General features: G+C 40.3%; 1 protein-coding gene across 4 annotated transcripts; it reads right to left on the bottom strand.

The window, feature by feature from the left end:
- Positions 1 to 1,921: 1,921 nt before the first annotated feature.
- On the bottom strand, positions 1,922 to 27,178 carry ATG4C (autophagy related 4C cysteine peptidase). 4 transcript variants are annotated; one of them, XM_081867255.1, is made up of 12 exons: positions 26,950 to 27,177; positions 26,251 to 26,315; positions 23,279 to 23,409; positions 21,090 to 21,173; positions 19,707 to 19,940; positions 18,073 to 18,403; positions 14,923 to 14,993; positions 12,738 to 12,874; positions 10,582 to 10,660; positions 9,762 to 9,838; positions 6,565 to 6,684; positions 1,922 to 3,118 (listed from the first exon to the last, which is right to left on the bottom strand). In XM_081867255.1, the coding sequence occupies exons 3-12, from the start codon at positions 23,352 to 23,354 to the stop codon at positions 2,948 to 2,950; spliced, it is 1,380 nt and encodes a 459-aa protein (XP_081723381.1). In that variant the 5' UTR covers positions 23,355 to 23,409; positions 26,251 to 26,315; positions 26,950 to 27,177; the 3' UTR covers positions 1,922 to 2,947. The 4 variants fall into 4 exon arrangements, with proteins under 4 accessions (XP_081723381.1, XP_081723380.1, XP_081723382.1 ...); XM_081867254.1 differs by lacking the exon at positions 26,251 to 26,315 and having other exon boundaries at positions 26,950 to 27,176; XM_081867256.1 differs by lacking the exons at positions 1,922 to 3,118; positions 6,565 to 6,684; positions 26,251 to 26,315 and adding an exon at positions 6,704 to 7,814 and having other exon boundaries at positions 26,950 to 27,178.
- Between the last annotated feature and the right edge of the window lie 757 nt (positions 27,179 to 27,935).

Raw genomic sequence — 27,935 nt, 5'->3', positions numbered from 1 at the left:
GAATATAAGCCGAAGCACCTAATTTTAGCACAAAAAACTGGGAAAACTTATTGACTTGAGTATTAGCTGGTTCACCACACCACAAACCTGATGGTGGCAGCAGCGGCAGAGGAAGAACAAGCAGCCTGAAAGGGTTGCTTTCGGGCTGCTCGTTCCTCCTCTTCCAGCGCCAACAGCGGCAAAGGTGGAGGAGCAGCCTGAAAGGGCTCCTTTCAGGCCGCTCATCCCTCCGCCGCTGCCACCTGCCTCACTCAAGTATAAGCCGAGGGGGGCTTTTTCAGCATAAAAAAATGTGCTGAAAAATTCGGCTTATACTCGAGTATATATGGTAAGTCAAAAGTCTTACTGATCTGCCATAGAGAACTTTGCTCCTTCATAAACTACAATCTAGTTAAGTTTTATTCCTTTTGGGGGCTAGTCAAATGGCAAAAGGTAAGTTCATTCTTAAAAAAAAAAAGCAACTAAAGGTATAAAGGGAATGTGAATAACATTAGTAGTTTAGAAACACAGAAGACGGCAGAAATGCACAAATGGTCTTTTGTACTGTTTAGTGAAAAATATACAACTGTATATACAGATATACTACAATTAATACACTACCATTATTGTCATGTACCAATAAAAAGTTTGTGCATTAGATTTGCTTACCACTTACTAGAGAGTAAGCCACACTTAACACATTGGAACTTACTTCCACAAAAGATTGCACTGCATGACTTCCCAAACATTTTGCCACTGAATGAGCCATCATTCGACTTGCAAGTTTCCCATTTAGCTGCATTGGACACAGTTCAAACAAGTTTTGTGCTTTGTCTATAAATTGTCCTTTTTGTCATCCTTGTAAAAAGGAGGTACAGGGTGCTTATTATTCAGACAAGACAACTGGAGCAGAATGTTGGGTTACAACAAACAGAACCAATAGCCAGGCCATTTTACATAGCTTGTTTCTTTAGAAAGCAGGAAAAAAATCATCCCAGGAATAATGATACATTTTTAAAATGAAGGCATGAGCATTTAATATTTTCACATTTAATAAAGCAACAGTTTTCTTCCCCATATTATTTGTGTGCACTTAAAATATGCTGTGCTGAAATTAAGCCTGCTGTTAGAGATTCACATGCTAAGTGACTGTTACTTCTGAATGTTCATCAGTGGCTAGAGGTATCACAAACCAGATCATCACCCCCTTGCGTGTCTGCTGTTAACTTCTCACCTTGCAGTTATATACTTTGATTTACAAGCTACAGTGTTAATATTATAAGCATCCAAATTGTATTTGGAGACAGGAAACAAAACACACAGCACCCGTGTAATAACTGTTTGTGTCTACTGTGATTGGTTGCAGATTATTATTGGTAACGTACCTTTTCAAATTGTGAGAGAAGCCAATACTGTATTAGCTCTTCTTATTAAGGTTCCACTACGATCTTAATGACTAGCCATTATAAGGTAATATTGCTAAGCAGCACCTTAATGCACTTACATAGCTCAGATTTCACAATTGCATCCATATTACTGGTTGTTTTTTTTAAAAGTAGATGCACATTTGAGCAAGATGCACACTGGAAGTGGCACTGCATGATTATGTTATTAAACATTATGGGAGTTCAGACAGAGTAACACTAATATTTTTATTTGCTGACTCTTTATGCACATTAATCTTAAATTAAGACAACATCCTAAATACTTGTTCTCAATGGATTTGAATCCATTCTGCAAACTTGCCATGTAAGTTACCTTACATGTCCGGCTGCCTTTTAGTGGGTTGAATGAAGTTCATCACAGATACTCTGAATCAGGGATCCCCCAAAATATGTGGCGTCAATGTCAAAAAACTGATTTGAATAGGGAATGTTTAGATTACACTGCAAACCATAAAGAGAAAGTAACTCTGGCACGTAATCTTCAATATTCTACCATATTTGAACTGAAACAATGATTTATTCCTTTACCAGCACATCATTTCATTATTCATCAAGTATCTAAGAAAATCTAAGAAAATAATAAATTTACAAAGAGTGTTTAAAAAACAACAACACGTTGGCAAAATCTGAAACCTGAAGAATGCAACACATGTATTTTCAAAGGGAAATTGTTATCTTACTGTTCTCTGGAACTGCCACAGCAGGTAAGACTATGGGATGGCAAGCCTTGTGGACAAATCCAAATGTCTAGAGAATAAGTCAGCTGCTGAGGCCAGGCCAATGCCTTTATAGATGTTGGTGCTGCTTTCAGGGCAAGAAGGTATGCCAAGACTTCACACGCACCAAGACTACTGCTTCCCATCAAGCACAACGCAAACTGATAAACCACACCTAGATGTACACCTAGGAGCATACATCTGCTTCAGGTAGGGCCACCTCTTGCACCACTGTGGGTTTGCTATGAGAAGGGCTGTCCAAACGATAGTTAAAATATCCCAACTTGGTGCCACTTCATACATGAGATGGGATTTGGGGGGGCGGGACTTGCTTCACCTTTCTGCTTCTCCCTCAGGCAATTTGGACAGGTAAAGTACAGTACATATTAGCCCAGCACCTAGAATTCACTGCTAGGAGGTGCAATGGCTTCACTTGAGCCACAGCTAGAAACTCAGCTCTGACTCCCCTGCCCTGAGAAATGTTGAGACTAACTATGCAAAGCAGGGTCTTCTTTGTTGTGGTGCCTGGAGTGTGGGATTCCCTTCCAAGAGGGGTTTTTTGTTCTTCCCCCAACTCCCCAACTTTTTGGGATTTAGAAAACGCATTGGTGGAACTGATCATCAGTAGCAGACCTGGATAATTGTATTGCTTTATTTCTATCTTTCTGTAAATTGATGCTTTCGGTTAAGCTGGCTAACCGTTTTATCTGTTGTTTTTAATATTAAATGTTAAGCCACATTACTGATCCTAACAGGTGGAAAGATGGGGCATAAATATTTCAAATGAATAAATACAATAAAATGTCCTCACAGCAAGACAAAGTCCTCAGTACTAAAACATTTCAACTTTTTGTTTTCATCCTCAGAGAAAAGGGTTCTCTCTTCCAGGACTGGACTCATCAGAAAATCATAGTCTCTAGAATGCCCATTTACAAAGGTAAACAAAGGGTAGTTCTCCTTAGATGAGGATTTCAGGATCTACAATTAAACACAGGATCAGAGGAAAACATTGATTAGAAGACAAAAAACATTGCACTGCTCTTATTCCAATTATGTGTACATTGTCAACTGAGCATTCATTTTTAACACCAAGCAGAAAACACTGCACAAAGGGCATGCAAATCATCCCAAATAAATATTTTCATGTCTGTGGCACACCTCCCAATGCCACATCTCCCCATCAGAGATGTGTGCACACTAGATCTGTACCTAGAACACCCATTTATTTGCATGGTAGAATTACATCCAAAGCGAAACAAATGATAAACAAATCATACCCAGTCAGCTCTCTCATATAACATCTAAAACCTAGCAAGTTCAAAGCCAAGCTTCACACCAGCTCTTTGAACTGCTATAATTTTAATCAGCTAAATTACATATATGGTTACAGCACCATATTAAAAAGCCACATTAGTCAACAGATTAATCTACATGAGGGACTGGTCAAATCAGAAATTCAAAAATAGTTCTAATTGCACATTTAATCCAAAACAATTTTAAAAAATGTTTAAGCAGAATGAGGTATTAAACAACAACAGTCGGGAGCGGAAAAATCATGCTTGCAGTAAAATCAAATTCCACATTTTTTTACTGGGCTCTGCTGTTTTATCCCAGTTTAATTACATTGAACTGTTCTATCCCAGTTTAATTACATCCTTCTGATAGCATTGTGAAAGAGAAGGGCAAGGAGAACCAAGACATGATCAGTGGTGAGCAGAGGAGAGACGGAAAAAGGAGGCTCATGTGAAAGGGGAACATTTTAGGAAGGTGGTACAGGGCAACAGATCTCAAGGGACAAGATAATTGGATACAACCTTTTATCATTTGGCTATTGGATCAATTCAGCCCACATCAGTAACAGAAGTTCACAGTATTCTGATGGCTGTTTGGTAGCCTGTGAAATTAGCTGGCAGGCCTTCCCCTCCTAATTGACAGGTGTCTTGCAACATGACAGCCACCACCACGACTAAGTAAAAGCGGCTCTCCACTTACTCAGTGTCTGATGAGTTTCTTCCCATTATAGATGAAAATATATGTGTTCACACACACACACACACACACACACACACAATTTTGCAAGGATGATATACATTAGTCTAGTGGCTTCCTGCTAAATTTGTATGGAGGACACTAGATATAATAAACCACGATTCCCTAAATACCGACTGTTAAGGGAATGTAAGGAAACTCAGACCACAGAACTGTGGAAATGATTGCACTAATTTTTTACCCTTCTTAATCTTTGACACTCAAGACCTACAAAATTGAAATGTGATACAGGAGCTGTGAAGGGCATTGATAGGCTGAAACCCATTTACCAAATGAAAGCCCCCCTTGGTCTGCTTTTTCAGCTATCTTCAGAAATTGCCTATATATTTCTGAATTCACATTAAGCCATGAGCTAGAAACTTGCTTGAGACAGAAAAAAAGATTGTTATCAAATTTCACACCAAATTATCAGATTCTCACAAAATGAAATGGTGTACGCATGTACATGAAAAAAATACACTTAGGAAGACAATCACACAGAACTAGTATACCTCCCTGTTGATACAGGGGCTGGCTTCTAAGGTATGTAGTGCTTTCTTTTCAAAAGAATGATTTGGGAATTATTCCTGTAGAAGCATACACATGAAAAATGATACAATGTAATCAGAATCAAAATGATGTTGATTCCCAAGAAAAGTAATTTTGATTGAGGCAGTCTTCTGTACAGAGAATTCTAATCTCCAGAATTCTTAAGAAGCAGTGCAATGTCTTTAGTAGCTACAAATGTGAGCTACGAGCCAAGAAGTCTACTTCAAATGCATTTTCTGTCATGGACACTATAGCCTTGGACAAACCACTCTCTAAGCCTTCCCCACTCCAGAATGCCTCTTTACTTTCTAGGATTATTAAATCTGCGGCATGTTCTCTCTCTCTCTTTATGAAGGATGTGAGCAAAGCTTGCAAAGCAAAGCCTCCAACATCTATGAATTGTTCAGAAGGTAGGATCAATTATCAAGCAAAATGAAGAAACAAAAATGGCCAGAAGCAAACTATGGCTTACTATGAATGAGCAGTGTGCTGCTGCCTGCTGGTCAATCGTGCCTGCTCCATCCTGCTAGGATCTCCAGGAGAAACAAACCACAAAGCCTGGCTTAGCATTACATGCAAACTGAGCAGTGTGCACCAGCATGTCATTCATTCATGACAAGCCATGGTTTATTTCTGACCATGGCTCACTGCTAGATGCAAACAAGGCCAACGAGTCAATATGACATGGGTTCTTCCTAGATCCTTCCTTTTTATTTTTTCACTTTCACACTTCCACTTCACAATACCTAGCAGCTTTAACAGTGCAAATCAGAGTTCAGTGGGACTCGCACAGTATGCATAGGGCTGCACCCTAAGTGCTGTAAGAGTGGTACTAGGAAAGCCTTCTCCTATGCCATCTTTCAGACAAGAATTTGTTAAACCACCATAGTTTTAAATGTCTATCGTACTTTTGAGCAAGGCAACTATTTATGTCAGCTTGATGAAAACAAACAGATGAGTAGATGGGAGTGAGCACGAACAATTAAGAGAAAGTGGCGTGTGTTACTGTGCAAATATAGTGGCTGTTCCCTTTATATGTGTTAAATGTAACAATTTTATTTCCTTTTTCTTAGTTTATACCAGATGTAATAAACAACCCTGTGTTTGCTTGTATCTAAGATGTGCTTACTTTCACAGTAAATTTAAAATGGTGCTAACACATAGTAATAATATTTTATCTGTAAATGTAACAAACATACTTACACTAACAAATAATAATGCACAATTTACTTTGATTTAATATTTCCATTTAAAGTCATCCCCAAGGAATTGATTGCCTTTTAAAAGATTCTTTTTGTGTAGAAGATCATTCAGTGTCTGAAGCTTTCCGCATAAATATTTTCGTTTAAATGCTGCCACCTAGTGGGACAACCCTATACTTGGTCTTGATATAACTGAGAAGGGGGAAATTATCTCAGAGTTAATTTAACTTCTACAATACACATATGCATGCGTTGCAAGATCATTTACCCCATGTAATTCAGTTAAACTTAGTCAGTGATTCCCTCCCCCCCAAAAAACTGCCTTTTAAGATGCAGATTATTTTTAAGAAAGGCCATTTTCCCTGGTGATAGGCATATCTGCTGAAAATACTCTTGTGTAAGTAGTTACTGAATCATCTACTTAAGATATTTCTTTATCTAGACTTTACAATTCAATTGTGCTGATGTAATGGGATCACAAAAGATTGCTGGTGGGCTTATATATTTGTCTTTGCCAGTACATATCAGTGGCTCAAGCCTTAATAATATATATTGAAGAGTTATATTTAAGATGTTCCAAAATAAAATAATATAAAAGTAAAGGACGACAAGGTGAAGTATCAGTTTCATCATGTGGATGCTTACCTTACTTATTTCTTCAGAAGCCCTTTCAAAGGCTTGCACATTTGGACAATATAACCCTATAGTGCAGCTAGGATCCATTTTTTTAAAAGACATCTTCTTTGGAGAAGGGCAGTGGAATGACTGTAATTATAAGTGGGGGAAAGATTTTTAAAATGCTTTAAAAGCACAAGAGAAAATGATTGATATAAGATACAATTACTTGTCCTGTTTCCGAATGATTCATAAAACATTTCCATGAAAGTGGCTGAGTTTTACCAGTTCAGTTAACAAAAAGAACTTTTACATGGTAAAAATGAAAGCTGCTAAAGTCAACTAAATGTTCAAAAAAATCCAAAAATTCCTATTTTTTTCAAGTAAAGTAATAAACCTATCATCTCCAACTGCAATGTGGAAAAACATGGGTGTTGCAAGAAAAGGAATTAGGCGTAATTTGCAGGTATTTTAAGACAGTGTTGTTTCTTCCTTATTTTTGGCACTTCTAAAGTAAGAAGCATGCTTTTCTCTGCACATTTGAATCTGCAAAGTGCAAATCATGAAGGATATTAAGTGACTGTTTCCAGCGGAGGAACTTTATAAAAAGAGAAGTTGACCATTTCATGACCCAACTGACTTTTTCAGGCAAGCACATGGGCTTTGCCTGCAAATAACCACAGGATCAGTCTCTTGCATTGCCAAAGAAGACTGGGAAAGAAAACTTACTGAAAACCTGGAGACCTACTGCCAGCATCTACTAGCAATAACAATTCCCTGGTAGCTGCTCTTGTCTCCCTATTGTTTTACAGAAATTTGCAAGGGCTTAGAAGAACTGGATGAAATCATTTTTCATTATACCTCCTTTCCACTGATGTATCTTTTCCATTGCAATGCACTTTTTATTAGTGAGATTCCGATATAATAGATCTACTTTTCTTCAACACAGAGAAAAGTAACCTAGTAGAACATTTTATCCACTTTAGAAAAATAATTCTTATTTTTGAAATTCAGTGATATAATACATTAACCTGAAGTTTCCCAACAGACACACACACCAAAGGGGATGGCTCAGCAGCATTTGAAAAGCAGTGCAGCACATCCAGAGTTTTATCTCAATGCTTAGAAAATACACTCTACATGCATAGAACAGCGGTCAGGCTCTTCCAAACAAATAGATTCTGTAGGTTGACTGCAGACTGGATTGATTTTCAACTTAGCCTGGACAGTTTATCAATTCTGAAAACATATGATATGGAGAAATCTAGCAGAACTGTTACCTACAATAAGAAAGCAATTTCTGTTAGTTTTTGACACCCCTAGACAAGGACAGATTATTATTACATGCATTCAACATTAAGGTTTGATCCACAATTCAGTTGTTAAACGAGTGCTTCTTGCAAGGTGAGACCACCCAAATCGGCATGTTCTTGTTATGCCACATATGTTCAGGTAGCCATTTTACCTCGGACATCAGGAAGAATCAGACACTGTTGTTATAAAAGAATGATTATTGAAGACCTGAGCAAACAGATATTACTTTAATAAGAAATCGTTTCCATAAACTATAGACAACTATAATTCACAGACATCTCTCTATTCCTTTCTCTCTCGACCTGCTGTAACTTCTCATTCCTTAACTTCTCATCTAGGACTGCTACCTGCTAAAAGCCTTTTAACAATACTACAATGGATATATATGTGCAAATCTATTTTATTCACTACTAAATCTGAGGATTGCACACAAGCTAAAAAGTATTTGCACAATTTAATCCAGATGGAAAAATGCCTGAGCCTGAGTGGCAGCAGATAATTGGGCAGAATTAATGTAAACTGCGCAAGTGGGATGAGAGAAAAGGCCCTTTTGAGTAGATGAGCTGCGCAGACTCTAGGAGTGACTAGGATCTTCATCAGTGCTAACTCAAAAGCTCTGATTCACACCGCAGCCAGTATTTTTTTAAACACAAAATGGGTGGGGCTGTTGTGCCCTGCCTGTTTGTGAGTTGCTCAAGCAGATTTCCAGTTTGCCCCCTTGACAGAGGTCTGGAAACTTGCTTTAAAAAATATGAAGAGGAGAACCTACTGCCCGCCAGATGTTGTTGGACTACAGTTCCCATCAACTCTAACCAAGATGGCTGATGGAAACGGTGGAGTTCAGTATCTGGATGGCCACAGGTTCAACACTCCTGTGCTCCTGAGACCTGGGTTCCTGGGACGCAGACTAGCTGTAAATTGGGCCAGCTGCTGCTGGTAGCAAGTAGTGAAGCAATTTTTTTGGGGGGGTGGGGTGCTTCTTTCTTTGTACATCATGTTCCATGTTCAGCCTTTGTCATGGGAAAAGGTAAAAGTTGGAGAAAAAGCAGATAGCACAGTGGAGTGCTACACACCTTCATTGTGGGATGCTGCCTTCCGTTGCATTCCAGTATCATAGGTTTGCATTGCAAGTCAACTTGGGTCAAGTAAAGGCATTCATAATCTCAGAACTATTTCCATCTACATGCTTTCAGCTCCGTAAACAGTCCCAGGGGCATAGCAGAGGCACTGCACTCCCCAATGTTTTGTGTGTGGCCACCATCTAAATCATAGGAACTTAGGAAACTGTCGGGCCACTGGTCCATACATTTCAGTATTGTCTGCACTGACTGGCAGAGACTCGTCAAGATTCCAGGCAGGGAACATTCCCAGTCCTACCTGGAGATCCCAATGGTTGAATTTGGGCCCTTCTGCATGCCAAGCAGATTCCTTGCCACAGAGATACAGCCCTTCCCCTAGTTCCAAGCCTGGGAAAGTCATGGGACCGCCCCCCCCCCACACATGTGCAGCATCTAATCTGAGCATAGAGCTGTTCATGTATGAACCACACACACAACTGAGAGAACTCTCCTTCCCAAAGCAGTGAAGCTGGACACTCGGCACTTGAAATTCCTGTAAGTGGGAGGGGAGTAACAAGGAGTGAGGTTATGCTACTCGTGTTGCAAAACTAGACTTTGGTTGTCTCAAAGCAAAAATCTGACACACAAACAAATTCAGAGGATATGTATTCCACTGTATACAAAACATCAGCAATGAATTTAGCTTGGGTCATTTTTTAGTTTATTCCTTTTTGTGATTCTATGTTGAAAGAAAGAAAGAAAGAAAGAAAGAAAGAAAGAAAGAGAAACGATCTAAGTAATTAAGTGTTTGGTTCATATATGAAGCAAACAGTGCTGGCTCTTTATCCATCCTACCTCGAGGGGGAAATCCTTTACGCTGACATCTACAAAAGACTGGCAGTAATGAGGATCCATGTAAATCAAACTGTCATCTACAAGGACAAAACAAAAGACAAGTAATTCAAAAAACACCTTATTATTACACTGCTTACAATCCAATTTCTATGCAGAACCATGGGGGGAAAGACACCCCCAGCAAGTAACTGCCTGCCAGGCTGATATTCATTGACTGAAGCGTAGGTTTTTGCAGGACAGATTAACTTTTGCATAATCAAATATGCTTGTAGAAGCAGAATTTTGATAAAGTGATGAGACTGTCATTTAATTTTTGGAGATAAAATTACTTTTACAAACACACAATTATATTCCAGGAGTTTGCATATGAAAAATGCATTGTACTCCCTCATCATGACAGGAAGAACATATTTGCTTGTCATTTGGTCATCAACCTGTACCATTTAAACTACTAAAGGGTAAATATATAACCAAGATCTGCCAGGTAGTAAGCAGTGAAAGGCTCAGAGAGTTTGATGAAACAAATAAATTATGCCTTGTTTGTGCAACAAAGAAAATTAAATGTACATTTTACAGAATCCAATTACCATATAGGGCAAATGACAAATGACTGGACTTTGGTGAGTCTGATTAATAAAGTACTCATTTTGCTATTTTAATCATTCCACTTCCCAGGGGGTTTCTATTAACTCCAAAGCTTGGCGGGTGGGAGGGGGTGGGGAGGAGAGGAGAGGAGAGAAGAGAAGAGAAGAGAAGAGAAGAGAAGAGAAGAGAAGAGGTGTACCACACTGAAAAAGACATACCTTATTAAAATACTAACCTTGAAATCCAGCAAAGTAATATGACTGCTTAGGTTTGCCACCAATAATACCAATGCAGTATTCAAGACTCAAAATCCCCTGTCATCACAATAAATAAATGGGGCGGGGGAGAGAGGCAGGATTACCACGCAGTAGACTTAATTCCATGCTGGCTAATTTTGTTCAGTACAAGCTGCTTACAAGAGGAAAGCAGAGCTGTATCATTTACCTAAGAATGGCATTCAGAGAAAGTGTGAGGCAGAGGTGAACTAAGCAACCTGTGGGCTGCCTGAATCCCTTGGCCTGGCAGTCCCTGGCATCTCTGGTCGCTCCGCCCCTTCCATCTCAGAGTGTTCTGCTGGGAAGCAGAAGGCTACAAAAGGGTTGATCTGCTTGGACTGCACTTTCCAAAGGCATCCTCGCCACCCTAGGGAGGAAGTGGCCTCCTCCCTACCTTGGCACAGAGAAAGCACAGCACTTTGGGGTTGCAGGAAGCATGGATAAGCCATTCCAGAATAGTAGCAGCAATGGCGAAAACACCTAGGCACTGAGCCACAATGGGGAGGGAAGGAGCAAACAAGCCTGGCGCACGGGGTGAGTTTGAGACTAAGGAGCATTTGAGAGAGCAATGTTAAGCCTGCTGTGGGATAAAGAATCTAAAGGTCCACATTTCAAAGGACTGCATGCTAATGTGCCTGACAAAACCTGTGCAGGTTCCCTGGCATCTACAACTACTTTGACAAGAAAAATCAAACCCATCCTCTTTTTCATTCAACTGTTGCTATCCATTGTGTGTCCATGTACATATGTCCTTCCAGACATTGACAAGAAAGCAAATGAGAAGGAAATCCTAACTTTAAAGCCTTCACACTTGGAGCAGGCTAAACAAATAGCTGCCATATTGTCATTTTATTTCATTTAGCACAGCCTCTGAACCGCTGACTAATCAAGTAGACTTTGCTTCTTAAGAGTACTTGTTGAAAATAGAAGCAGGGCTGGTCCCCTTTCCTTTCCTTTCCTTTCCTTTCCTTTCCTTTCCTTTCCTTTCCTTTCCTTTCCTTTCCTTTCCTTTCCTTTCCTTTCCTTTAGGCACAGCTTCCATTAATTCAGAAGAGCATTTTTACAGGCCCAGGTAAAAAAAATTATCGGAGGGTGGACTAGGTAAAGGGACCCCTGACCATTAGGTCCAGTTGGGACCAACTCTGGGGTTGCGGTGCTCATCTCACTTTATTGGCTGAGGGAGCCGGCGTACAGCTTCCGAGTCATGTGGCCAGCATGACTAAGCCGCTTCTGGCAAACCAGAGCAGCGCACGGAAATGCCGTTTACCTTCCCGCCGGAGCGGTACCTATTTATCTACTTGCAATTTGACGTGCTTTCGAACTGCTAGGTTGGCAGGAGCAGGGACCAAGCAACGGAAGCTCACCCCGTTGCGGGGATTCGAACCGCCAACCTTCTGATCGGCAAGTCCTAGGCTCTGTGGTTTAATCCACAGCGCAAACCCGTGTACCGGAGGGAGGACTATTTCCAAACTGAGAGATTACAATGAACTGTCTATAGTACAACAGCCAATATGGGTACAACAGGGTGCAGCAGCAGATGTTATACCACCCAGTGTCTGAACAATGCTTATTAATTTTGATATCCGAGTGTTTTACAGAAAAGGAGGGTCACAAGAGCATAGACTGAAGGGATGGCACACTATTGCTGATATTTGAGATAGTCATCTTTAGGGCTTCCATGACAGTCTTAAATTGATTATTAGCACCACTGAGACAGAAAACGGATACTGTTAATGTAAATGCCACTAATCAGCTGCTTAAGTGTGGGGAACAGATGAAGATCCTAGGTAACATTTTAAAATCAAGGATGCATGGGGGTGCTCACTGAATGAACCACCAATACAGGTGAAATCAGATCAGTCTTTATCCTGAATTACTGCATCAGCAAGACAGCCATTTAGGGACTGGAATAGTTATAACTGGTTTAACATTGAATATCCTAGCCCTGCAATTATGTCTGCATACTGAAACTTCAAATTTCTGAAGTCAAACTTTATGATCTACTACCGTAAAAATCATAAATACTTTTAATAGATTGAAGATTTCCATCCTTAACTGTCTTTTTATACCATCTAGTGTTACTTTCTGAAAAGTGACACTGAAACTCGTTTCATACCTTCACAAACTCTAGGTATTCCATGTTGGTTCTTTCTCCTCCCAGCCTCACGGGAATTAATATGATGACAGATTTGGCATCCGATTTTTCAGAATCCGCGAAAGAGCACTGCATATCGATAACATCGGACTTGTAAACTTGAATGAGGCAACATGAAATGTAAGGGAGATTTTTAAAAATGCATTTTCAAACACATGCTGAATAAGCCAAACAAAACCAAATACACACTGAATAAACCAACCAAAAAACAAGGTATGTTGATTCTAAGGGGGATAGGAGGGAACTGGCACTGTTTGGCCCTCCTCGTGGATTCTTGTATCCTTCCACTGAAGGCCAGAAACACAAGTGTGTGAGTGTGCATGCCTAGGTGCAGAAACCAGAGATGCCACAAGCCCTGCTCTGCACGAAGCCCAACTGCTGTAACATGAACTGATGGGACTGGGTGCTTCTTGGCTCACTAGTCATGAATAGGTTTCCACTGCTGTGTCAATATAGCATGAAGTCCACCCACACGCTGCACCAAGAGCATCTTGGAGTCCAACTGAAAACAGCACTTTGTTGATTTACAGCATATCTATTCAGTCGTGTGTTGCATTGAATTCAGGGGGGTTCACTCCCAGGCAAATGGGGTTAGGCTCGCCAACTCTCCCTCCTAGGCCACACCGATGCAGATATGTCACAGCAAGGGATTTCCAGAGGGCTCTGCTAGTCTGCTGGAGCATAAACAGCAATTTGTCTTGTGGCAGCTTCAAGACAACCACACTGTATTATGACCTAGTCATGAAACCTGATGCCGTAATTAAATCTGCAAGAACTTTTGCTAAGAAAGAAAGCAGTTGAACCTAGGCAAGCCATAGGCATACCTGGTTTGGACATGTCCCACAGACCTTCTAGCTGCTGCTAACATTGTCCTGTTCCAGGGGATGGAAGATGCATGGAAGAGTGGGCTATTCAAGGATGACTATGCTCTTACCTCCAGAGCTGGAGGTAGCAATGCTTCCGAATACCAGTTGCTGGAAACAATGGGAGGGAAGAGTGTTGCCCTTGTGCTCTGTTCCACGCCCTGGCTTCTCACAGGCATCTGGTTGGCCCCTGTGAGAACAGGATGCTGGACCAGATAGGCCACTGGCCTGATCCAGAAGGCTATTCTTATGCTCTTACAGCCTGGGTATATCACAGCTTTGGGGCGATCACTCACAGCAGCATCTCTACCAGAAGCCTAGTGTTACGCATCTCCCTCTGGGACTCCAGCAAAAGCATTAGTATCCAACCTCGCCTGGAAGCAGCACATACATAATCAGAGCATTTATGCTGCTTTCGTCCAATAAGGAAACTGCGATTGTGTTTGCTTTATTGCCTGCCTGATATATTTGAGTATTCAATGCAAAGTGAAAACATTCATTATTACTCCAGGGCAGAAGGAAATTAATTTTTTGCATTGATCTAATAGCACAGGAGAGAGAAGATGGCTTTCTTAAACTATACTTTTAATTACTCTGAATTTTTTTTTCCGTAGAGAAAAAGAATTAATATATCACTTAAAATGGTTTGTGCATGTTGGGAAAGAAGAATGAGTCCGAAACACTGAGTCAGTAAGTTCAGAGGACCTGCTCACGGCAGATGCTACAGAAGTGCACAATCCTCTGGTCGTATTAGAAAAGAAAAGGCTTCCATATTTCAGCATTAGAAAATGTTACTCAAACAAACATTTAAGAGTCGGTGCAGCAACACTGATCCCCAGGAATTCAGTAATTATCATTTGTGATTTACCCTGCACCAACAATATACAATAACACCGTAGAGTGAAACAACAAGAAGCTTTTTGCCCCATGGAGCTTACAATCTAACCCCAATGCTTAATATTAATCTTATTTATATATGAAGTTTTGCAATATGTAACTTTGTTTCTAAAGCTTTTGATCCAGAAGAATGTCAGTGGGGTTCTGTTTGCATTGTGGGACCTCCCCACCCAAGAAGAAAAAATCTGGTTGAGAATAAGTAGGTTCTCTGGAATGTTGAGATCAGGAAGCTATCCTGGGGAGTACAAATTGAAATGTTCGTATCCATTTGCAAAATGGATCAAACTCTATGTTTGGATCAAACACTTATGTTTTTAGCATCACAAAGAAATGTAAGATTTAACTCTAGCATTGGTCAAGAATACTGCACAATATACCCCCCTTACCTGTACAATCTTGAGCAACGTAGACAGTTATTCCTTGTAACTCAGGGTCTTTTGACTCTTCAACAGCTTTTCTAAATACAAACAGGCTTACTTTAGGTTCACAATGCACAGAATTAAGGTGCAGAATCATAATCATAGAGTTGGAAGCAATCCCAAGGATCATCTTGTCCAAGCCCCTTCAGTGAAATAATCTCAACACACGGTCCCTCATCCAATTTGAAACCCTACCGGACCCTGCTTAGCTTTGCAAATGTGCCAGCAGTTTTATTAGGACACAATCCTCAAATCACCTACTCTGGAGAAATAGACTAGGCAGGAGCGTTGAAAAGCACAGCCTTAATCTGCCACAAAGATGAACTACAAGTGTAATTCGCAGACTGCAAAATGTGGCAAGCAAGGAAAACAAAAGCAATTTAAAAACAAGAATCACAAGACAATGCCAGTCTGTTTTTCATTATGCTTACTTCCAATTAGCAGATAGTTACTTCACCAAGTTGAAACTGTTTTAATATAGTTCCCAGCTTGTTTTACTACAGAAGAAATGCTGAAAAATCTGAGTGAGGGAAACTGCACACATCTTTGTTGAAATGTGTGAAGAAAGCCAATTGCCCACTATAATGTGCCAACATGTTACAAACCTGTTATGATACAGAGTACACACAGTGGAAATCTGCCATCAGTCATAACCAACCACATATACATGTGGTAAAATAGATTTGGGAGCATGTTATAGGACACAAAAACATAATGGGTTGTCGCTCCACAGGATCTGGCCGAGGGTGTCTGCTGGCGAGAGGGGGCAAAGGCTTTTCTTCACCCTTTATGCTGATTTTCCCCTTGTCCCCGAATCTTTCACCATCACATCCCATACTGTTTTGGAGGGTCCATCAACCCTCTGCAAAAGCTTTTCCAGGAGGACAAGGACTGTACATCATTACTAGTCTGGATCCAACCCAATCTGTATATATAATCATTGTATGACCTTAGCTCCAAAGTTAAATGCACAAACCTGTTTACTCAGAAGTAAGGCCCACCTGTTTCAGTGGGAAATACTCCCATGCAAGTATGCATAATGTTATTGCCCCCTAGGTTAGCTACTGATGGCCTCAGAGCATTTTGTAGAACAATCAGCTCCAAGTTGTATGAGGGATCCAAGTGGGTGGGGAAGGGGTGTACTACCTCTACCTCTCTTTTAAATCAGAACCAGTGAAGGCGGTGAAGGTCCTGTGTGAGTGTCTGGAGGCGGTTGGAGGATGGATGGCGGCTAACAGATTGAGGTTGAATCCTGACAAGACAGAAGTGCTGTTTTTGGGGGACAGGAGGCGGGCAGGTGTGGAGGATTCCCTGGTCCTGAATGGGGTAACTGTGCCCCCTGAAGGACCAGGTGCGCAGCCTGGGAGTCATTTTGGACTCACAGCTGTCCATGGAGGCACAGGTCAAATCTGTGTCCAGGGCAGCTGTTTACCAGCTCCATCTGGTACGTAGGCTGAGACCCTATCTGCCTGCGGACTGTCTCGCCAGAGTGGTGCATGCTCTGGTTATCTCCCGCTTGGACTACTGCAATGCACTCTACGTGGGGCTACCTTTGAAGGTGACTCGGAAACTACAACTAATCCAGAATGCGGCAGCTAGACTGGTAACTGGGGGCGGCCGCCGAGACCATATAACACCGGTCTTGAAAGACCTACATTGGCTCCCAGTACGTTTCCGAGCACAATTCAAAGTGCTGGTGTTGACCTTTAAAGCCCTAAACGGCCTCGGCCCAGTATACCTGAAGGAGCGTCTCCACCCCCATCGTTATGCCCAGACGCTGAGGTCCAGCACCGAGGGCCTTCTGGCAGTTCCCTCATTGCGAGAAGAAAGCTACAGGGAACCAGGCAGAGGGCCTTCTCGGTAGTGGCGCCCGCCCTGTGGAACGCCCTTCCAGCAGATGTCAAAGCAATAAACAACTACCTGACATTCAGAGGACATCTTAAGGCAGCCCTGTTCAGGGAAGTTTTTAACATGTGATATTTTACTGTATTTTTGGTTTCCATGGAATCCGCCCAGAGTGGCTGGGGAGGCCCAGCCAGATGGGCGGGGTATAAATAATAAATTATTATTATTATTACTATGAATAGATAAGGTGGCTATGCAATGGATAAATTTCTGGTGGAATTGGTTTACAGAAAATATTCAAGTTGCACATGAAAACCTTAGAAGCTTCTTTTTGAAAAGTGTAACGTGAATTTCTAGGAAAATATTAGTAAGTTTTCCGTGTCAATTCCAATTATTTATCTCTGCAAATTCAACTGGATACATAAATAACCTTCACCTCTTAAGACACCGCATTATTTCCCAGTAGTCTCATTCAAGGTGAATATTCTTGCTATACAAGCAGCACGTGACTCCTGCATCTATATAAATGTAAAAATTTACATCTGCACTTTGGCCTCTTGTGCTTAGAAGGTTTAATGATTCAATTTATGACCATATTGGGACCCACCTAGAACATAAGACTATAAAAATACAAAATCAATGGTGTCCAAAAAAATGGCACATAAAGGCACCCTGTACTGAGAAATCTGACTTTCAGCTTTTTTCTTTTTTCCAATCTAGGCTGAATGTCACAGACCCTTTACTTTTACTATTATGTAATTATAATATTAATAGTCCCATACACTTACAATTTCAAAAGAATTTGATGTGTGCAAAGAAATGCTGAAAACATCAATTTTAAACTCTGACAGTTCATTACACTATCAGTACATTACAGCCCCCAGGTTACAGTATTTAAAAAAAAAAAAGTAGTAGTCTATAATGTTATGCATGTTCCAAGGTTAAAAGAGTTGTTGGTTTTTAGAACATTTCATTCAAGATACCCTACAAAAAGTCTAGGTTTGAAACAAATCTTTGTAGTCTAGAATAGTCCAACGGAAATGTTTCAGAAATAAAAGAAACTTTGAACAGAGACCAGTCTTAAAATATTCACTACTCCTTCCTTTTCTTCTTTCTGGAACACATCCTATGAATTTGAATCACTAATGACAAGGATATATAGCTAAAGCTTTAATTGTTACTTTCTAATTAGCTGAAAATCTCAAGACAGTGCTAAAATAAGCTCTCCCTCCATTGGATACATTAGTGAAAGACAATTTAGTTTGTTTTTACCTCAAAAGGTGTGCTACAACAGCTGGCCCATACCAATCTCCAGCTATTTTCCCAGACTTGTTTCCATATTCTGTTAGGCGATGCAAGCCAAAATTTGCAAGTGGAAAATCGCCAAACCACGATATTATTTTTCGATGAAAGTGTTCATCCCTCCTTTCTCTGTTCCCCCAGTTCCCCCCTGGGGCTTGCTTGTGGTGGCTTGACTGGTTCCTGAATTCTTTCTCTCCTGTACGTGATGCTTCGAGGGATGCAGTGAGCTTTTTTACTGTGTGACTTGTCCATGATTCAGAGTCTGAATTTTCAATGACAAATGCATCTGGCCACGTCCAGTCTGTGACAGACACAGCATATAGTTAATGGTTTGCCTGCTAGTAAACAATTTAAAGAATTTTTATTCGTTTTAAATTATCTGGTGGAAATTTAAAGATGCTTAAAGTTGTCTGTTCTCTACACTAAACAACAGAGATTTAGCATCAGCCAGACTATCCCAGAGTTTCCGAATAAAAGTACAACAACAATGATTTTATAACAGTTCCACCACAACTTTTCACACAGAACAGGATTAAGGGGCATCGATGAATTAAGAAATGTCACTGAATTACACCAAACTTAACTGCTAACTTTTTCAATTGAATTGTTTTTCATTTTTCTAAGAATTAAACATGGTTTCCAAGAAGTTAGAATAAATTAATTTGTATTTAAAATTATTAAATGTCCTCAAGCAATTTCCTCAAAATGATTTTACAACTAAGTTGTGAAACTCATTGCCACAAGATATTGCCTTAGTGAGATTTAGGAACAGGCTACATCCTCTCACATGCTAAATAAGAAACAAAAGTCAAGGTATCTTTGGGGTAAAAAACATTAGAAGAGCAACATATTTTGGGGGAAGAAAACATATACATCCATGCTTGCCAAACACAGGCATTAGAAAGTTCCATCCATTTTGGAAAAGGATTGCATAATTATGGTTTCTACAGAGTTTCACAACACCCACCAATACATCCCCCACACTGTTCTTTAAAAATCATTCAGAATAAAAACCAAATAAGCATTGCATGTAACTACAGTGGTGCCTCGCAAGACGAAAAGAATCCGTTCCGCGAAGCAAGCCCATTGACGGCTTAGCGGATTAGCGCTATTAGCGGTTTAGCGGCTTTTAGCGGCTTAGCAGATAAGCGGCTTAGCGGCTTAGAAAAAGAGGGGAAAGGGGGGGGGGAACCCGCAGGAACTCGCAAGACATTTTTGTCTCGCGAAGCGAGCCCATAGGAAATTCATTTTGTGAAGCACCTCCAAAACGGAAAACTCTTTCGTCTAGCGAGTTTTCCGTCTTGCGAGGCATTCGTCTTGCGGGGCACCACTGTACTGAATTTGAAAGGCTAACACTCAGGATAGCTCAGTAGGTAGAACATGAGAATATTAATCTCAGGGCTGTGGGTTTGAGCCCCACGATGGGCAATAAATTCCAGCATTGCAGGAGTTTGGGCTAGAAGACCCTTGTGGTCCCTTCAAACTCTACAATTCTAACACACTTCATTCTCATAAGCACACATGGCCCAATTCCTTTGGTTATCTATTCCCTCAAATCAAAAACTAAAAGTTAACTGAATAGGTCAAAAATCTGGTGAACTTGCCTCTACCAAGAAAGTGAAGAATAAGTCCTTGTGCTAGAAGCATCTGGCCAGTCCTCAGGGTACAGCCCCAGCCACAGTCTGTTGTTAAAGCTGAGCCCTTGATTTGAGGAAATTCTTCTCTGTATGTCAGCCATATTCTGGAAATAAAATCTTTACGGAACTCTTCCACGTTTCTTGAAATCCCTTCATCTGTTATATCATAATTTGACCCATTTGGTGACGTGTCATTTGACTCTATAAGAGAGACATAACAAGCTTCTTTAAAAAAAAAAAGTTTACTAGTACTGTACTTGTTTCAAATAAGTGACCAACTGCAGAATCTTGTACAGTTTATCAGAACTGTGAACAGTACAAAGCCCACTATGAGAAATAAATAAAACTATGAGAAAAATAATAAAACAAAAATAATAACTTGAGCTTACAGGTATTTGCCATAGGGAATGAATATACAGCTAGAGCAGGGGTCAGCAAAGTTTACCTTGACTGGGCCGGTTCACTCCAGCAGAGATCCCTCTTTGGGCTGGATCACATGCGCGTGGCCGTGATTTCCGGTGTCTGCACCTGCACAGACGCGATTTCCGGCACCGCGCAAGTGAGTCCCTGCGCCACACTGCGCTGGTTTAGCACAGTGCACAGGGACTCGCCAAGTGGGCGGCTCGGTTTGGGGCGGCTCGTGGGCTGGTTAAATGACCCCCGTGGGCCGCTTGTGGCCCACGGCCCTTGGGTTGCCTACCCCTGAGCTAGAGGCTTGACTCCATAAAAAGTAAAGGTAAAGCCAGTGTCTTCAGGTCAGAATATTTAAAGGAAATGTGGGAGAAAAAATTATATAAAAATCAGAAGGCAAACAGAAACAGTTGCCAGTTTGGATTGGTTTTTGTTATATCATTCTTCCATATTATAGAAACAATTATCCTGCATACAACTTTTGCAGAAAGGAAAACCGAAGAAAATACGGTAACTGACATTAAGGCAGGGCTGTAATTGACATATAAGCACAATTGTTGCCTAGACACAAATGAATTGGCACAGGATTTTACAAAGCCCTGTTTGCCCAGTCTGCACATGCTCACAAGCCACTATAAAGAATTTGAGGCCTATGCATGCCTCACCCAACCCTCCAACTGCACTCATCAAGGTCCTTAACAAAGTAGAGAGGATCTGAGAGGTATATGCTGGCTTCACACAGATTGTGTTATAGCTGTCTGTACAACTTTGGGTGTATTGGAAGTAAGGGAACAGAGCTTTAATATGTCCGATGAAGATCCTTCACATATGGAATGTAAGACTTTTCCAGCAGCCACTTATTGCAAGTGGGAAACAGTAATATATATGCATCAATGTCCATTTTGACTGAAGAGCAAGTTACATGCTTGCAGCACATACCCTCAGTCTTGAAATGGTAGCATTTTCCCAGCAAAAAGACAGGAGAATTTCTGCTAAAGTAAGTTTTTGTTTTCAACACCCAGCCTATAAAGAAGAAGAAAAGTAAGACATTTAGAAATGATCTCCAGGCCAACTTTAATGAAGTTCACAGAAAGCAAGGAAGAAAATGAGCAGTCTCAGCTTTTATTAAAAACAAGTTCCTCTGCTTTGTACAACATAAATAGGGATTAGGTTATTCCTATGTTAAATTTGTTAAATAGTTTATGTTGATGTCTGCACTTTAAAAAAAAAGCATACATAGAAAGTTTCACTTTCCAAGCAGCAGTAACAACTAGTGGAAACACAGTATTGAGAAATAAATCCAATCTTGTTTGAAGCAGGTACTATATAAATGTTTCAAATAAATAAACAAACAAACATTTACACAAAATTTCTATCCAGCCCATATCATCCCTCTGAAAGGCAACACTCAAAGCAATCAAATACAAAAACATATTCAGTCCTCAACATGGTCGTGGGAACTTGTGGGCAGGGGGTGCTCACCCTGACTCAGCCCTGATCCGCTCCTCACATAGAGGAAGGAAAGGCTAAACAAGGTTGAAAAACAGCTAGATTGAAGGCTAAAAGCACATTAAAAATAGGGATCAGAAATCCAGGGCAAACAATAAAAATTAAACAGCAACAGAATTAAAGACTGGTTTGTTTTTCTTCAAGTCTTCAAATAGTTATGTCTTTTGAGTTTCTCTTTACTAAGAGCAGAAACCTGACAAAAACCTAGTAGAATCTTTCAAGCTTTCTTTAAGCTTTAATTGTTAGGAACTACAAAACAACAGTTGCTCTTTTGGTTATTTCTGCAGAAAGTTTCATAAATATTTTCTTTTCTCAAGCTATCCTCTTCTTCCCCTTTTTTAGCATCTTCCTCGTGGACTATGATACCAGAATAGATTTGTATCTGTCATGGATATCTGATTACATGGAATTCACAGAATGGGGAAATACACTGATTTATCCCCAGCTATTGCTGACTATGTAAGTGCAAGTGGTTCTTTTAAAAGTGATATAGAAGTAGGTGTCCAAAGAGATGCAGAAATTTCTGGAAGGAAAAATTTGTCAACTAATGGAGAAGTAACACAGCCACTTTCTTAATCATGGCTATGGCAGTTTCATACGTCATCAACCTTCCAACCTGCAAGATGACAAGTAGGTCTATCTACAGATGCCCTCCAAGGGAAAGGCTGGGTTTCACAAGCTAAATCATCAGTCTTCAGCTGGGACCCATCACCAGGTCATGGCCTGATTTAAGACAGGTCATACTACCACCATACAAATATATGGTAAAAAAAAACTAAGAAATTTTTTCCCATGTACATATTTGGGTTGAAAGTGGGTACTGGGTCTGAAAAGGTTGAAGACTACTCAGCTAAACTATGTTTTAACCATACAGTTGAGAATTTAATTAAGGACAAAGCAACAATATTTCATTAGCACTAAACATACCCTAATTGCTATCTCACTGGCTTGTTTCAGACACAGTACTAAACTGTGGTTCATGCACTTCCTCCTCTGACACTCCCACAATGAGATCAAAAGCTCTCTTTTCAATCAATGGCAGTCTAGCCAAACCCGACACTGTGGTTAAACTTTATCTATGGTTTATGAAAACAAGCCAACTTCATAAACCATGGCTTAACCATGAGCCCGGACTTGGCTGGGGAGGGCGGGGTATAAATAAATATTATTATTACTATTATTATTATTATTATTAATAAAGCTGGCTTGTTTCCATAAACCATAGGTAAAATAGTTTGCTTTGGACATAATGCTAAACAAAGGTTAGCTAAAAATAGAAATGAATGCTTCTGATCTCCTTTTTGCAGTTGCACTGAGAGAGGAGAGATGGGGAGGAAGTTGACAAACCCAAGTCTCATTCACATAATACGAAATGGCTTAGCATTACATCCGAATGAGTTGACTGGGCCTCAGAGTTCAAAAAACGACTCATGCTCTCTCTTGTGCAAATTCCCACTTCCTTCCTTTACATCTGCACCAGCACTAACAACAGTTAACATTAACTGGGAACAGCAAACCAGCTTCAGTCATTTGAGACAATGCACAATCCATTTTCAAAGATGAGGTTGCATTCTTCCATTAATTGTTTTAAGCAATGCAATTTATTGTGTTTCACTTACTGTATTTCATATTATGCCATGCAGACATAAACTTTGATTTTATTTTCTCTACTTCATCTGTCCCTGTGGCCTCCATGTTCAGATTCAAGAGGAAAAGCCATCACTGTCTCAAAAGACACTAATCTGTGCTACTGCAAAAGGAAAAGGAATAAACACATCCATGAACACTCAGGGCATAGCTAAGCATGCTTGTGTTATTAGGTGGTTGAACATATTGTGACTAGGAAGAGCAATAAAATCTCAGAAGCCTCCACTTGCAGAGAGAAAAGCAATTGTAACTTCTATGAATAAATAATAAAAACATTTTATTCCAAATATACAACAGTAAAATTATCATCCAACGCTAAATAAAACATAATGTCCTCCAAATGCTCTCTATTTCACAGTAAACTGTCCTGTGTACATAGACTACATTGGTGTACATCTGAGAACACCTAAACACTAATTGGAAGACAGAGAAAAATATTTGAATTGCTGCAAAAGGGACACAGTTTTATATTATGTCTATTCTGTTCAGAAGCAGGACTCTGGGCTCATGAATATTAATGCTCTATTTAAGAGAGTTGGGTTCTATCCCAGTCCAAAATGTATTAAAAGGGAAGAAATCTGGGTTGCAAACAAAAAGAGGAGTATGCTTAAAAATAAATTACCAAAATCAAGTCTCCTGTAATATGTTAGATTATTCTTGCAAAAGACCTACTTTTAAAATTCACTACAAAAATTATACGTTGCATGGCTTTCAATTATAAAACGAAGAATACATGTAAAGGTCAGGTGTGTTGGCTCATTAAAAAAAAAAATCAAAATCTGTATTAAGGCAATACCTTTAACAGGCTAACCAAAATGTCACCAAATACTGTGCCAAGTCAAGCCATATGTTATTGGATTTTGATGTAAGATTACCATGAAAACATTTAACAGAACTAAACAGGTATTTCAATTACATTATGTATAGTGGCCTTACATTATACATTCTATATCATAGTGGGTGATTTAAAAATATATATTTTTAATAATATGTTTTCTGGGTGTACTGTATTGACATTAATGAGAAAGGAAGAAAAACACCAAAGAATGGAGGCAGTGAGAGCTGCCATTCATACATGCTTTCTGTTAGTTGAAAAAGCATGAAATGAGTTTTAATTAAGGAAATCTTACTCCAAATTTATTGGGGAATTGTCTGTAGTGTGCTGTTTAAAGAATTTCAATGGCTTGTATATGGTTCACATTGTTTGTTATTATATAATGACCATGATACGTCAGGTTTCTATTTGCTTGTTCACAGACTATATTAATTTATTCCTTTGACTTTGTCTTTTTGCTGCTACTAACGGTATTCCTGTGATATGGATTTTGGATGGATATGGATGGAGGAACTATTGTTGAGTGTTAACCTTCCTTTCTACTTCTGTAAATATTTGCATTGGAAAACAGCTAAGCAAACAAAGCAAGGTTAGCAAAGCAAGAATTTCTTCACAATATGAGTACTTAATTTTGAACAGGCATCTCATTACATAAACAATGCTGCATGGAGATAAGTGTACCAGCAGTGTAACTTCAGAAAGAAGGGATAAGTTTGCATATGCTCCATCAGATTTTATGTCAGCGTAAATGGCTGAAGAATAGCAGCTTCGGGGGGGCTGATTTCTTTCATTGCCTTTTTAAGATCAAGGGCATTCGTAAAGCTAAAATTTATCTGCAAGTCTGCAGCTCTGAAAGTTTTCTCTGGCTATTTCAGGGATAAAATAAGCCCAAGCACCTATCAAGGGTCACCAATATGGTGCCCTCCAGATGTTAAGAATAATAACAACAATTTTATTATTTATACCCCTGTTGTCAGCCCCAAGCATGGCCGATGGTCAGGAATTATGGGATTTTGAATCCAACAACATCTAGAGGGCATTACATTAACTAGCCCTGCCCTAGTTGAATCTCAGAGAACACTATTTTTATTTCTTATGCAACAAGAAGCTAACAATCCAAAGCATTCTTTGAAAACTTCCCATATGGAACATACAAAATATAAATTATTGAGACAACATAGGAAACTGTATTAGAGCTTATTCAATTGCCATACACTAATGACAATCAGCAAGATTCTAAATTCATTTGGGTGGTTTTGTGCATAATGTTTCCAACTCTTCAAACAATGTTTTGGAGAATTGGAAACAAGCCTGTAGTGGCTAATGATGGAACGCTTCCCTCTTTTCAGCAAGAAAGTGAAGCAAGAGTTTCCTTAGTGCCTGGGCATCATGTATGATACAGCAGCCAAACCCGCAACTCCTTGCAGCTCTTTTGAGCTCCAGATTTGAAGCTAGGGAGGGCACAAAAAGACAGTCCTTGACTATGTGCAGGGACGCAGGGTGAAGGAAGGGTCCTTAAAACCACAATTTTGGCTTGGCTACTAGGGCTAGCCAAAAATTGTAAACTTATTTTTATTTAGATACCAGAAAACCCAAAGCTGCTTCCAAGACTGTTTGAAAGCACTGGATCATTTGAAGGCTAAGATCATGGAGAAAGGAGAAAGGAGAGAGCTTAGAGGACAGGGGCTTCCCTTGGAGAATGAATGTGTGTGTTAAAGAGAAATATTGGGGCTAGATGTAGAAGGGAAAGACTCAGGATAAATGCCAGAGAAATAAGTAAGTGTGTTTGGTATTGTTTTTATCTATATTTCTACAGATCATGAGAGAAAAAAGTACAAAAGGGTGTGCAATGCTGGTCTGATGGGGATGCCTATATTAAGCAGGACAAATTTCTCCTGAGGTAGCTTTAACCAATTTAGATTTTTCTGAAGACAAGAGGTTATTCTCACCTAATACTGTCCTGAGCCATTAGTAAATAAATAAATTGATACCTTTAGCAGCAGATGAAAAAGAGCAGACTGTCCTAAATGGGGTTGGCACACATTCACACTGTTTCTTTTAGACAGCTGTTTAAAAAACCACTAAGTTCACAATCCTGCACCCACATACCTGGAAGTAACACCCACTGAACTCCATGCGACTTCCTCATGTGCCAACATGCACAGGGCTGCAGCCTAAGTATCAATAAGCAACCAAACTGAATGGGATTTTATTACTTATAGGGTGGCACACAAATGTCATACATAACGTAAAGTTGCTTGGGTGGCTTTGAGTAAATAAGTAAAAACAAACGAACGAACAAACCCTGAAATGCTAAGTTCTCTACACAGCTGTAGCCTGAGACGCCTCGTTTCGACAGATGTCAGACCAAAATGGTCATCTGTGGCATCTCAGCACCCAGATGGAGGAACTGAGGGAGGTCCTTGGCTTGCAGGTGGCAGAAGATAAATCTGCGAGCGGAAACCTAATTCAGGGACGTGCCTTTTTTGCCACGACCCAAGATGTGCCCTTATTGCAAAACCTCCAGATAAAGGACAAAAAGCAGAGACCGTTATTTCCCCAAATCACTGGGTAATATAGGAAGAGATGGCTGTGTATGTCTCTCAACGTCCCATTAAAGAAATCCCCTCCTTCTTCAACAAGACAAGGCTGCTCCCCGTCCGTTCCCAAGCCCCAAAGGATTTCCAGAGGAACCCCCAAGACACATCAGGGTCCCCCTGCCTTGAAATGCTTGTCCGCCCACTGAAAGCGGCCCCGAGGAACCCGAAGTCCTCATTCCCCCAACCCGACCCCAAAGTTCGCGCTCACCGAGGACGCCGGAGTCACAAGGAGGCGAGAAAGGGGAGGGGGAAGGCCCTCCTGTTTTAAAACTCTTTTTCTTTTTTTAAAACTTTCCGATCTTCACCACCGACTCTTTTGACCCACTCCGGCTACCATAAGCGCCAGTCGGCGCCGTTACGAATCCCCCAGTGGCGCCGCTTCCGGGACTGAGGAGGAAACCAAATCTGCCTACACAGCAGAGGGTCACCACCGGCGTGAGCGGGAGGGCGGGAATTCAAAACTGCGACTCTTCTCATTTGCTAGCTGCCCAGACACTACAAGTCCCAGAATGCATTGCTCCAGTGGCGTAAGATCGTGCCCCTGCGCTTATAAAGAAGTGCACTCTGGGAGATGTAGTCTCCGAAGTTTGAAGAACTTCGGGAGTTCAGACCCAGACAAAACGAGACCGTTGGACACCTCAATTTCCTAGAATTTTCTTCTTTGGCCAATAATAATGATAATGAATAATGATAATGGTAATATTTATACCCCGCCCATCTGGCTGGGTTCCCCAGCCACTCTGTACCCTCTGAATACTGTACAAAATAAATTCTGCTCCTTCTAACTTGACCGCGTATTTTCCTAATAAAGCAGATGACAACCCTAAAAATATTTTGCAGCTAGCCGTAGAGTGCTTGCTTCAGCCCGTCAGTTATATGAGGATTAAGTTGTAGCCAGGCAAACGTTGTGTAGGTCTATCTCTATATGCAAACAAGTACCAGCTTAACATATATCCATTTTCTAAATAGGAATACATTGTGACTGTTAAGTATTAAAATTAAGTGCATTTTCATGTTTTATGTATGCAGGGCTTTTTTCCAGTTCCGGCACCTCTCAGGTGGGCATCATTGCCATTCTAAGAGAATGAGGGAGGCATTCACGGTGAGTTCCAGCACCTCTTTTTCTAGAAAAATAGCTCTGTACGAATGTATGTATAAATATGTACCGTATGTACAGTATGTAGAAATAGATAA

Source organism: Podarcis erhardii (genome assembly GCF_964252035.2).
Source record: "Podarcis erhardii genome assembly, chromosome: 6".
NCBI classification, from domain to species: domain Eukaryota; kingdom Metazoa; phylum Chordata; class Lepidosauria; order Squamata; family Lacertidae; genus Podarcis; species Podarcis erhardii.
The sequence above is the reverse complement of the archived record's forward strand: the minus strand, read 5'-3'. Positions and strand labels throughout refer to the sequence as shown.

Bases quoted from the DNA above. Each gene is read 5' to 3' on its own strand.
- ATG4C (XM_081867255.1), bottom strand. From the start codon at position 23,354: ATGGAGGCCACAGGGACAGATGAAGTAGAGAAAATAAAATCAAAGTTT. The intron at 14,994-18,072 runs GTAAAAACAAAC...GTTTGTATTTAG, and splicing joins GTTGTAGCACACCTTTTGAG to AAAAGCTGTTGAAGAGTCAA. The intron at 6,685-9,761 runs GTAGGATGGATA...TTATAATTACAG, and splicing joins TAAAGGATTTCCCCCTCGAG to TCATTCCACTGCCCTTCTCC.